The sequence below is a fragment of the Columba livia genome, chromosome 3 (genome assembly GCF_036013475.1).
Source record: "Columba livia isolate bColLiv1 breed racing homer chromosome 3, bColLiv1.pat.W.v2, whole genome shotgun sequence".
Lineage (NCBI taxonomy): Eukaryota > Metazoa > Chordata > Aves > Columbiformes > Columbidae > Columba > Columba livia.
The window spans coordinates 4,551,159-4,564,326 of NC_088604.1; the positions used below are offsets into that span (position 1 = coordinate 4,551,159).

The 13,168-nt window shown below is 42.3% G+C and overlaps 1 protein-coding gene across 2 annotated transcripts in view; it reads left to right on the forward strand.

The window, feature by feature from the left end:
• PKHD1 (PKHD1 ciliary IPT domain containing fibrocystin/polyductin) overlaps nt 1-13,168 on the forward strand; it is a 278,356-nt gene that overhangs the window by 95,979 nt on the left and 169,209 nt on the right. For both annotated transcript variants that reach the window (XM_065055657.1, XM_065055656.1), the window contains exon 37: nt 7,169-7,381. In XM_065055657.1, the coding sequence (XP_064911729.1) occupies nt 7,169-7,381 (213 nt within the window). The remainder of the gene's footprint in view (nt 1-7,168; nt 7,382-13,168) is intronic.

Consider the following 13,168-nt stretch of genomic DNA (forward strand, 5'->3'; position numbering starts at 1 on the left):
TTGAAGGGATGCGATGCAGTGGTAATATGTAAGACAATTCTATTGATACATTACTAGTAACTGGGAAAGTGTAGAGTATTGAATCTGGGCAGGAACAACCCCAGGTTCCAGTATAAGTTGGGAAACAACCTATTAGAGAGCAGTGTAGGGGAAAGGGACCTGGGGGTCCTGGGGACAGCAGGGTGACCATGAGCCAGCACTGGGCCCTTGTGGCCAGGAAGGCCAATGGTACCTGGGGTGGATTAGAAGGGGGTGGTCAGTAGGTCAGAGAGGTTCTCCTGCCCCTCTATTCTGCCCTGGGGAGACCACACCTGGAATATTGTGTCCAGTTGTGGCCCCTCAGTTCCAGCAGGACAGGGAACTGCTGGAGAGAGTCCAGCGCAGGGCAACAAAGATGCTGAAGGGAGTGGAGCATCTCCCGTGTGAGGAAAGGCTGAGGGAGCTGGGGCTCTTGAGCTGGAGAAGAGGAGACTGAGGAGTGGAAGATGGTGGGGGGTGCACTCAATAGGGAAGGAACTGGAACATAATTTATTAACACTTTGTCAGGAGTTGTGGAATGACCCAGTCAATGCCACAGCCCGGGTATCCAGAACATTTACTATGCAAAGAGGCTGCAACACGCACTTGTGAAAAACAAAAAAACACCAAAAAACAAAACAAAACAAAACAAAACAATAACAAAAGATAGAGGATTGTGAGAGTTGCTGCGTTAAGTTTGTCCTTGCCTGTCACGAGGATTCATGCTTTCAGACAGAATAGTTTATAGCCCTTCTCAAAAACCTCATAAAAAAAAAAAAAATCCTTCTAACATAGTTGTTCTCATAGTGCATAAAAGAGATGTTGATATTTCTCATTTAGGTTGTGATCTAGAGTGCTCTAGGGATTTCCCAAACTGAGAGGGAAGCAAAGTCTTCATTCCAATGTGAAGCTTTTATGTGGAGGGCTTTTTTATTACCATCATTTGAGGCCACACCTTGCATTCACTGACTATACAAGACTGTCCTGAGAAATAGAGTCTTTTTTGTTCTAACGAGCATCTCACAAGGGAGCCAGGATAAAAGTAACCATCACCAGATCTAATTCTGCTTGTTTATGTAAATCTGAATGCAGCAAATACAAGCAAACTACAAGAAAGGTTCTGGACAGTCTTGATAAATCTTCACTTGATAAATCTTCAATTGTTATATTTCATTAAATTTTTCCCCACTCAACTCTCCAGCCTGTCCAGGTCTCTGGATGGCAGCACAGCTTCCAGTGTCAGCCACTCCTCCCAGCTTGGTGTCATCAGCAAACTTGCTGATAGTACACTCTGTTCTCTCATCCAAATCATTGATGAATATATTGAATAATACCGGCCCCAGTACTGACCCTTGAGGTACTGCACTAAATCCAGGCCTCCAGCTGAACTCTGCCCCATTGACCACGACTCTCTGGCTTCTCTCCTTCAGCCAGTTCACAGTCCAGCTCCCTACCTGATCGTCCAGACCGCACTCCCTCAGTTTATCTGTGAGGATGCTGTGGGAGACTGTGTCAAATGCCATACTGAAGTCAAGGTAGACCATCATCCATCCACCTCGTTGTGTCCTCGTAAAAGGCGATGAGGTTGGTCAAGCACGACTTCCCCTTGGTGATGCCATGTTGACTGCCCCTAATGACCCTCTTATCCTTGATATGCCTTGAGATGGCACCAAGGATAAGTTTAAAGTAAGAAACTTGTTCCCGGTGAGGGTGCCAGAGCCTGGCCCAGGCTGCCCAGGGAGGTTGTAGAGTCTCCTTCTCTGCAGACATTCCAACCCGCCTGGACACCTTCCTGTGTAACCTCATCTGGGTGTTCCTGCTCCGGCGGGGGGATTGCACTGGGTAAGCTTTCCAGGTCCCTTCCAACCCCTGACATTCTGGGATTCTGTGACTTCAGAAGTTATAGTTATTTTCCTAAAACCAGTTGTGCCACCGGCATGATGGTGCTGTGATTATTCACATAGCAGATTACAACCCCCACCTTATTATCAGGGTTTTTTCCCCTTAATATTCCCTCTTCTTTTTTCTCTTATTTGGTTTGTTTCTCCCCTCCTGTGGGACAGAAGGAGTTGCCTCCAGTTTAGTTTTTCTCTCTTTTGTTTCCTTTTTTTTTTTTGTAAAGACAGATAAAGAAATATTTCTTTTCTGGGCAGAGAGGTGGAGGCTAATTGCTGGGTTAATTGAGAAGAATGGTGCTTCTGATGTTCTCATAAAGTATCAAATAGCCTCAACATATTTCTCCCCCCTCTCCCTCACTCCACCTAAAGAGACCCATTGAATTTGCACATTACTGTACAGAAGTGATTATGGGTTTAATTGTATTTATTTTGCTTGGTGGGGAGGCCATCATAACAGTAGTTGATTGATTTTTATAAAATCACCCTCAAGGTCACATGTAGGACTTCACTTTCCTGTGCAGCCATAACAAACAATTTGAGGGTCACAGCCAAAGGCTCAGTTGAGCAATATTCTTGCGTTCTGCTTTCAGAGAAGAGGTCAAGTGCAATAAAAGAAGGGAGCATAACTTTTATTTTCTTTTAAAAAAGGGGGAAGACAATCTTGTAAAGCAGGAGCTGTGTATTTATTCTGACTCAATGAAAAAAAAAAAGATACTGAGAGCTGAGGGTTAGAAGCACACTATGCAATTTTTTGACATAAGTAATTGCAAGATTGGCTAGAGTTTGTTTTACCCTTAGACTTCGTAATTGCCTAAATGAATCCCTGCTAATGCTTTATTTTATTTTCTGTGATCCTGCTTTTTTTTATCTTCAGCAATTGAACTTTTCTTTTTAGTGTTTCTTTTCTCCCAAAGACAATGATGTTATGGTGTGACTGCAAGTTTAGCTGATATATCTGTTTTCTGTTATTACATGTTGGGTCTGCTTCTAAGGGAAAGCCAAAGTATCACATACAGCAAATGACTTCTTGTTGTCTTGATCTTGCAAATCTTTGCACCATTGCAAAGTGGTTTTGGGTTGCACAGAGTAACAACTAAAACTTGAAGTTCAATTATTATTATCCTTACATATCAAAATCTTCACCTAGGGGTAGAAACCTTGATTCTATGTAGGATTTACTCCACGATGGTCAAACCTGCAGGCCAAGCATGGCACAGTTAGTGACTGCGTGCCTGATTCTGCTGAAAAACTTTGGGACTTATGCTTGGGCTTGTGCACAGTGCAGAGCAGTCACCATCATCTAAGCTGGTCAGACACCCAGAAATCCGTGAAAGGTATGAAAAATATTTGAATCAACAGTGGAAAAAGTCATTCAGGACAATTGACATGCAGTTAGCCTATTACAAGGACAAGGAATTACTGGAGGGAGTGCAGTGGCAGGCTAAAAAGATGATGTGGGGTTTGCAACACTATTACTACACTGGTGCCCCCGGCCCCACCCCTCCAGGGTTTCAACACCGGACACAGTTCCAGCTAATTTGCCTTGTAGACAGCTTGACAATTTTGGATGGACTAAATATGGTTGAAAATTGGGAAAGATTTTGAGAAGGTGGTTTGAGGCAAGACTATGATTTTGCAATCAAAAGATAGGACAATTTTGGCTCCCCGCCTTACTGACTCATTGGTACAGCATGGAAGCAATTAGAATACTCATTAAAAATTGTATGAGAAGTGGAAACAGAAATGACCATATTTCATTAGGAACAGAACATACAAAGTCAATAAAGACCTTGGGAAAGATGTCTTTCGTATGCTAAGAATAAAATAAATTGTAGTGATTTATAGTTCCATTTCTAGACTGCAGTGATAAAATTATTAACATTGCTGCTATAAGGTCAATGTATTTAATAAATATTTCTGTTCAGTATGGGGAGGAACAGGATGGTAAATTATATCATAAAAGGAAGATGGACCAGCTGTCTGTTTATTACCAAGAATGTCAATATAACAAAGAGATTAAATAATATGTTTCAGGAATACACATTCTTAAACAGGTCCAGTTTCATTCAAGAGTTTTAAAACTGCTGGTAGAGACATCAAAGTACATGGGAAGTTACAAAGGGCTGTAGAAGTTCTGATCTTGAGTCAGGATCCAGGCAGATAAAGGAAAAAGTATCGGCTGCTTAATCTGATATCAAACACAGGTCAAAAGAAATAACTGTATGAAGTTAAATGCTATTTGACTCCATAAATTACTAGCCACATGAGTTCCTGAATGACAGGGTAGATTTTTTTAATGGAAAAAAGCACATCAAACTTTAGTTTATTTTCTAAGAAACCAGCAAGTATATTTGATGAAGTTAATTCTTTAAAACATGTGATAGCATGATGACTGAGGATTACCTGCCAAGATCTCACAGCAGCTAGCAGACATACAATGCATAACCTCAAAAAATAAAATGTCAGTGGGAAACCATTTTTGTGCCTATTTGAATACCACTGCACATCACTGATGATCTGAAAGTACACAGAGAACCATCAATGATCATATTTTGGGAATGCCATTGAAACCAAATGCAGATTTTCACAACTGATAAGAGAGCTGGGCAGGGAGCAATTAGGAATGAAAGCTGTGATAACACAATAAGGGACTTTGTTAGATAAAGCCATGATTATGAAAAGGATCAGAAGTCAACATGGCCCAAGGATACCCACCCAATCTCCCAGTGTAATGAAGAGGCAAAAGGAGGTAGTATGTTGTTTTTTTAACTGCGAAAAACAAGAGGCAGAATGTGAAGATAAACTAGTTTTGTCTCTATGGGCAGCATCAAGAACAATAAAGGAACAGAAGGATTAGGAGGTCTTACTTTCCAATTTCAGAAGGAGAGGCTGTAGGAGAGGATCTGTTGTTTCATGAATTGGAGACCATTCCCTACAGGGAGATTCTTAAAAACTTCATCAACTGGTCTGAATAAGGGTTGAAATTTGATTTTATTGTAAGCACCTTTACAGAAAATGCTGTTTTCTACACCTCTCTACAGTGCAATGCAGGAGAGTACAAAGAAAACCACTACCTGAAAGCTCATCCTTGACAAATTAAGCATGGAAATAAAGCAGAAATTGTGAACAGTAAGAGAGACTAACTGTTGGAAAATGTGATCATAGAAAAAAGTAGAATGGTATTCCCAAGTCACTTAATTGATTGTCTGCCTTTCTGGGGGGTATGCAGCAGTCAAACCCAGACGACTTGACTTCCTTCAGTTTTTCAATAGAATGATGTACACAGATGATATGATCTAATGGTCCTTTCAGTCTGCAAATGAATACCATTTCAAGCATTATCCCAATTTCAACATAGAACATTTTGTATTAAGAACATTTCATTTTTCTAGAACTCTCAGATGTATCTCAGAATAACAGTCAGATATTTTGTGTTGTTTTGCATGAAACAAGCTGAAGTTTGTGCTTTCTTATTACAGTGTACTTAGTATAATTTGTAAAAACACTATATAATAAGCTTAACAGAAATATATTTGTATGTAGAAAGTACGTCTAGGGAAAGAGACAATTTACACATAGGGGAGCTGGTGTTGGTGGGAGCAATCCTGTGGTTCCCTGTGGTTATAAGCAAGAAAATGTGAGATTTGTCTATTATGCATATTCTGTAAAAACTTATCTGGAACCTACTGAAATCTGCGAACAAAATATTCAATGGAGAGTGCTTATGCAAACACCAGTTTTGTTATAAGACTAAGGAATTAGAGCTGTGAATAAGTTATAAGACTTTGCTAGAAGACTAAGAGATCAATGAAATAGGAAACTCCTTCAATGCAAGAATAAATAAGGAGATCAGGATAAGCAGCATGTGTGGCAGGAATGAACACAACTGGGTGGAAAGTGTCCAAATGTTGTGTATCTCCCTTACCACTGAGAACCACAAGACCTGATAACAGGAAGGCAATAATCAAAAGTTTGCAATCTGATTTCTACATTGAAACGTCTTCCCTCTCTTTTTTGGTCTCAATACCGAAATTAAAGCAGAGGTCTGATCTCCCTTATGCTTTGTGCTAAGGATTGGTAGCATTGTGTGGGGAAGAAAAGCCAAATTTTTTGGTAGGCATAGAGGTCACTATTAAAAACTGCTAAGACCAGTGGAAAGCTGGCTATGGTGTGATGTGACACGGTTATTAGCTAATTAACAAACAGGGAAATGTTGGGAGGGTGATAGACCCTTTGTAAGGAGATCAGATCCAAGGAAGACACGTCCCATGTGCAGAATGCTTAAGTGTTTGAGAGTCCATTCTGTCCAAATACATTATAAAGATAGTGACTGTGTCCTTTGCAGGAGAGAAAATACGGAAGGAGATAAAAGAATAAACCACCCTGAGATGATAGACTGTCATTGCCAGCTCACACAAGGCAAGAACAAAGGAGGCATTTGACAGAACTAAGTCAAAACCAAGGGGTGGAAATACTTTTCCATGCACTGTGTGCTTAAGCCACAGAGTTCATTGCTTCAAGAAGTCGTCGAGGCTTATTTTAGAAAGATTTAAGGGATCAGGTCTGTATTATTGACAGAATTTATCCAGTTATGCTAATAGATGGTAAAAGGAAAATGTTGGCACGGAGATGAAACCTGATGCTTTGAGATGAAGCAAACCTCTGATTAGGGATTAAGATGAGGCTTTCTTGGGATGAGAAGATCATCTCACATCCAGCTAACAGGGAAAAGCTTTTTACACTGTATTTGGAAGCATCTGGTTTTGAACAGCAGTTGGAAGAGTATGCAGAATTAAATCAACCACTAATCTAAAAGAGTTGCCAGTTCTTATGTTCCAAAGCTGTTTTCCCCTCTCCTTGTCACAAGTAGTTTGTAATCTGAAAAGTAACATACAAATTTAGTAGTAATACCCCTTTTTAACATTTGGAGAGTGGGTAGGTTAAGATGGGGATTTTTCAAGCATAACCCCCCCTGCACTGGAATTGGAGAGACTTAGATGTCTGCCCAGGCTAAATGGCCTTGACCAAGTCAAGAAAGAGAGCCTGTGTAGAATTGAAAAGTGGATGGAATTAGTACGGTCTGTAAAGAGCTGATAAATCCATAAGGGTACAGGGAAAGCAAGCACTATTATTTTACCCTTCATCTCATAATTTTATTGCAAAAACCTTTATTGACCCACCTCTTACAGATCTTTTCACTGCGAGATAATGACTGTTTATTAGACCTATAGTTGCTCTTCTGTTTTTTTCAGGTGGCAAACTCCTGTTCATTGGTCCAGGACCTGTAGAACTGCATGCTCATTACATTCTGATATCTGATGGAGGAGAGCTCCAGGTGGGATCCCCCAAGGCCCCTTTCCATCACAAAGCACACATCTATCTCTACGGAAGCCTCAATTCTCCACCATTGTTTCCATATGGGATCAAGTTCCTGGCAGTGAGGAATGGAACCCTTTCCATTCATGGTAAGTACATTTTTTCCTCTCTTCAAAAGCAAAGGACAAATGAATGATAGAAAACAAAACAAAGAAAAATTTTTGGAGGAATGTTTTGCTTTATCTCCATTCTCGTATTGGGAGTTGAGTAATTTTGAAAATCAGGACCCCAAGAAGACAGAGGGTATCAAGTAGTTGTGAAACCCTGGAAGTCATTTACATGCCTAGAAGATGTTTCAATTTGTATGTATCTGTCCACAAATTAATGTCCCTGTCCCTTGGAATCACAGAATCACAGAGTGTCAGGGATTGGAAGGGACCTCGAAAGATCATCCAGTCCAATCCCCCCGCCAGAGCAGGAACACCCAGATGAGGTTACACAGGAAGGTGTCCAGGCGGGTTGGAATGTCTGCAGAGAAGGAGACTCCACAACCCCCCTGGGCAGCCTGGTCCAGGCTCTGCCACGCTCACTGGGGAGAAGTTTCTTCTCAAATTTAAGTGGAACCTCTTGTGTTCCAGTTTGAACCCATTACCCCTTGTCCAACCATTGGTTGTCACCGAGAAGAGCCTGGTTCCATCCTCCTGACACTCACCCTTTCCATATTGATCCCCACGAATGAGGTCACCCCTCAGTCTCCTCTTCTCTAGCTCCAGAGCCCCAGCTCCCTCAGCCTTTCCTCACACGGGAGATGCTCCACTCCCTTCAGCATCTTGGTGGCTGCACTGGACTCTCTCCAGCAGTTCCCTGTCCTGCTGGAACTGAGGGAAGCTGGACTTCAGATGGCTGTTTTGAACCATGTGTGCTTGCTCTGCTCCTGGAACGGGGTGTCTTTCTCCCCTCTTCTCTCTGCACAACAAATGGCAAGTTTCCTCCCTAAAGAGAGCATGGATCTTGGGCTTTCCAAGAGATGATGATCTGCCAGGTAGGTCCCATGGTGAAGCATACTACAGTTAGTAACCTATGCCAGCTGGATGATACTCCTCAAAGCAATAGCAAAGTCAGTGTGTTTTCCATCTCTCCATGCTGTGCTGTCATCCCAATGTCATCGGTCTGTCTCCAGAGTTAGGAGCACAGCTGATATCTCTCTGTTTTCCTGGTGGGTTGCACAGCCTCACCTGCTCAGCACAGGTTGCTGTCATAAATTAGAAGCCCAGGGTTATGCAGAAAAACTGTGGTAATACCAAGAATTTCAGTCCTAGATTCCTGATCTTCTGCTCTAACCACTGGACCTGCCAGGGGAGGTTTAGGCTAGACATAAGGAAAAGGTTCTTCACCCAGAGGGTGCTGGACACGGGAACAGGCTCCGCAGGGAGGTGTCATGGCCTCAAGCCTGACAGTGTTCAAGAAGAGACTGGACAACGTCCTCAGACACACGGTGTGAACTGTGGGGTTGTCCTGTGCAGGGACAGGAGTTGAACTCCATTGTCCTTGTGGGTCCCTTCCAACTCAAGACATTCTATGATTCTACGGATTTTCTCTGAAAGGGAGCACTACAGGAACTGAGCTCTATGTTCCTACCAAGTGGAAGAGTCAGGAGACCTAAAGGACAGAAGATGGTTAGAGGTTTGCAGACGTTGAGGGGTAGGAGAATTTAGAGACACAGCTTTATTTGGAAGGCTATTAAACACAGGTATAAAATGACCATTTCTCGGTGCAGCAGATTTGATATGGAATTCAGGTCCAAACTTGGCATGAATATTAGTGCAATGCACGTTTGTCAAGCTCTTAACGAATGGACTGTTTTTGAAGATGGTATGTGTCATAGAGGAGAAAAAAAAATCCAACTCATCTAAATGCCTCATCTCCCCCTCTTATGTTCTTGTGTGTCAACCTTCATATTGGCCGGTGTTTGTATCCTCCTTGCTTTAGTAATTTCAGTAAACTGGCTTTGCAGAAAGGCAGAGTGTTTCTATCCCATTTCCTAGAGGGGCTCGGTGAGGGACTACTGTTAGATCATTGGGGCTGAAATGACTGTCCATTACTGGCCATTGAGTTTCACACAGTTATCCCCGCCTTGAGTTCAGTAACTCCCATAAGATTAAAGTGTGCCTTCCAGAAAGGCTTGGTCTTTGAGGACATCAAGGAGATGGGAGCCAGTATTTTCTACCGAGCTAATCATCCTTTTTTTTTATTATTTTTTTTTTTTTTTAAGAAGAGTATTAAAATGCCTGATTTGAATTTTCCTGGTATCAGCTTTTTCTGTTTCACTTTCTGCGTCTTCTCCTGCTTCTTCGAAGTATTTTTCCATTCTCTGTTTGACCCCTATGAGAAAGTCAAGATTTTGTCCTTAAATTTTCAGTGCTTTGTAGCAAGAGCCTTGTCTTCTTCATGTTTTGTTCTCTAGCAATGTGGGTAAAGCCAATAATATCTTCATGTAGCTCTGTCCCTTGTGCTACTTTCCATTTCACCACTGGCTTGTGGTCTCCATCCTCACAGACAACTCATGATATTACAGAGGTGAACAGGGCAGAAGTACTTGTTGTAGTGTTATTTTGGCAATATGATGGAGAGAAGTAAACCCAGGTGTCTATATTGGTACCCTCGAGGCATTTTTCACTGATATTTTACATGTTTTACAACATAACTCTCAGTGATTCTTCATTCCTGAGGAAACCAAGATGAGGTCTGTGTTAGCAACCCAAGCATTACTTAGATGGAGATAGATGGAGTCAGAGATGGCTTAGCTTGTTAGTGGAAACGTCTCGTTGTTTCAATTTCTTATAAATTCTTATTCAAGAATTCTTATCAATTTCTTATACAAGAAATGCAGACTAGCTATGAAGTAACTTCTGAGCTTTGCAATATGTACAGTCCCAGTGCATGGCTGCAATTAAGATTCATTCAAACCATGTAATCCACAATTTAGCATTGAAGCAGTAGAATCCCACTAGAAAACAAGACCAAAAGAAGTGTGTTCTTTTGCTGGATTCATATTGCCTACAAGAAACAGAAACATGTTGTTCTGTCTCCAATTTAGCACCAGTGTGGTCTGTGGCATAGAAAAATTGTTGAGCGTGACAACCTCTTTCATATATATGAAAGAGGCTGATATGCTCAACAATATATGTTTGTGAGATACATATGTATCTACATCTATATATGTTATTTCAGATCAAAATCATTAAATAAGCAGGCTTCCAAATTCTTAGCTGTCTTGGTGAAGACAGGACCGGGCGCATTTTAACGTCTTTTACTCTTTCAGACTGGGAAGTTTGAGGGATGCTCTGCAGCCACGGTTGAGTTCAGCTTGTTTAGTAAGCGCTGTCAGCTCCTCACTTTGATATGTTAATATGACTAAGGGTTTCCTACAATTCCCGTGTGAGTGTCAGTCCTTTGCTCCGCTGGTTGTAGCAGGATGGGAAATTTCACTGTTGCCTTTGGCTTTACCCAACTCCCCTGCCAATCAGAACGTGCCACCCATCAACTGCCCGTCAATCACACATCAGTTTGAAAGGGAGTTTCAGTCGACTGGGGCAACTCGACTTTTTGACAATGTAATTACGACCCTTGCATCCACAGTATGGGCCTGAGCGGGGCTGAGAGAATTTTATTGATTGTTCAGAAGGGAAATTTATCACTGTCTCTAGCTCCGTTCGCACTTTATTACCTCAGTAACTCTCCTGACAAGCTTCAGGAGGGAAGTTTAGTGTGGTGGCCTTGGCTGTTCTTGTGCCTTTGTCCTTCCCAGAGAAGCTGGACCAAAGACATCAGCAGATGCTGAGCGGGGGACAGGGACCAGGTGCAGGTGCGACTCAAGTGGAGATGCTGAATCAGTAGTTGAGGACACCTACCCTGTCCTTGTGACAGCCTGATTTGTGGTCCCAACACTCTTATTACCATGGATGGAAAAAAATTTAAAGGCCTTTTCCATTCTGTTCCATTTTTCACAATCCTGTGTAGATGAGGTGTCTGTCGTGTCCCCTCAAAGGAGACTGTGCCTCTTTGTAAGCAAAGTCACACAGAATCCCAGAATGTCAGGGGTTGGAAGGGACCTCGAAAGATCATCCAGTCCAATCCCCCCACCAGATCAGGAACACCCAGATGAGGTTACACAGGAAGGTGTCCAGGTGGGTTTGAATGTCTGCAGAGAAGGAGACTCCACAACCTCCCTGGGCAGCCTGGTCCAGGCTCTGGCACCCTCACTGAGAAGAAGTTTCTTCTCAAATTTAAGTGGAACCTCCTGTGTTCCAGTTTGTACCCATTACCCCTTGTTCTATCACTGGTTGTCACTGAGAAGAGCCTGGTTCCATCCTCCTGACACTCACCCTTTCTGTATTGATAACCATGAATGAGGTCACCCCTCAGTCTCCTCCAAGCTCCAGATCCCCAGCTCCCTCAGCCTTTCCTCACACGGGAGATGCTCCACTCCCTTCTGCATCTTTGTTGCCCTGCGCTGGACTCTCTCCAGCAGTTCCCTGTCCTTCTGGAACTGAGGAGCCCAGAACTGGACACAATATTCCAGGTGTGGTCTCCCCAGGGCAGAGTAGAGGGGCAGGAGAACCTCTCTGACCTACTGACCACCCCCCTTCTAATCCACCCCAGGTACCATTGGCCTTTGTGGCCACAAGGACCCAGTGCTGGCTCATGCTCATCCTGCTGTCCCCAGGACCCCCAGGTCCCTTTCCCCTATGCTGCTGTCTAATAGTTCATTCCCCAACTTATACTGGAACCTGGGGTTATTCCTGCCCAGATTCAAGACTCTACACTTTCCCTTGTTATATTTCATTAAATTTTTCCCCGCCCAACTCTCCAGCCTGTCCAGGTCTCTGGATGGCAGCACAGCCTTCTGGTGTGTCAGCCACTCCTCCCAGCTTGGTGTCATCAGCAAACCTGCTGATAGTACACTCTATTCCCTTGTCCAAATCATTGATGAACATATTGAATAATACAGGCCCCAGTACTGACCCTTGGGGCACTCCACTAGATACAGCAATTTTGCTGTGTATTTAGCAGAAACTTCATGAGTAGTAACACTATGATGATACAGGGCACAAATGTATGAGCCTGTTCCTTGCATTTTGACTAGTAATATATACCTCTCCAACTAGATGGACGATGCTACACTTCAGATTTAATACCATGCTACATTCATTTTGTGAAATCTCTGCAGTAAAGAAAAAACAGAGAGCTTTTGTTTAATATCATACCTACTTATAAGAAGCATAATCAAAACGCAAATGTCAGTGGTAGTTTCAGTCCTCCAAAGTCATGGAGAGTCATGCTGCAAAGAGTGTCCCTTGCACTTGAAATGGATGCTGGCTGTGGAAAATAACATTATAGAGACAATTCTGCTCTTCTGTCCCAGACTTCCCTGTAACCAAAACAATCTTATAAATTTTCAGGGTTAGTGGGAAAAAAGTATTATCAGTTAAACCAATTATTTATTTTAGTCACTTTTAATAGTGAAACACAAAATGTTTGTGAGCTGTGCACTGTGCTCTACAGCACCTGTATATTCCTCAAGAGATCAAACATGTAATCAAATACTTCTTGCTTTTCCTCCATTAAGCAGTGTTATGTATCTGTGCTGAGTTTGAGATTAAGAGATCATAGACAACATGAGAGAATTTGTTCTGCTTTACTCACACATTAAAAATAAAACCTTCCCAGGGGAAAAAAAAGAAAAAAGTCTGTAGCAAGGGGATTCAAGATAGGGTGCTGAGATCTGCTGGAGATAAGATGTGCTTTTTTACCTTACTGAAATGTTCATCCATTCTATATATGTTATTTTCCACTGATGGAAACCGTTGATTTGCATACCCCTGTTACACCATGAGTTCAGATCCCTTTTTCCTTTCTGGAGTCACGTCCATAGG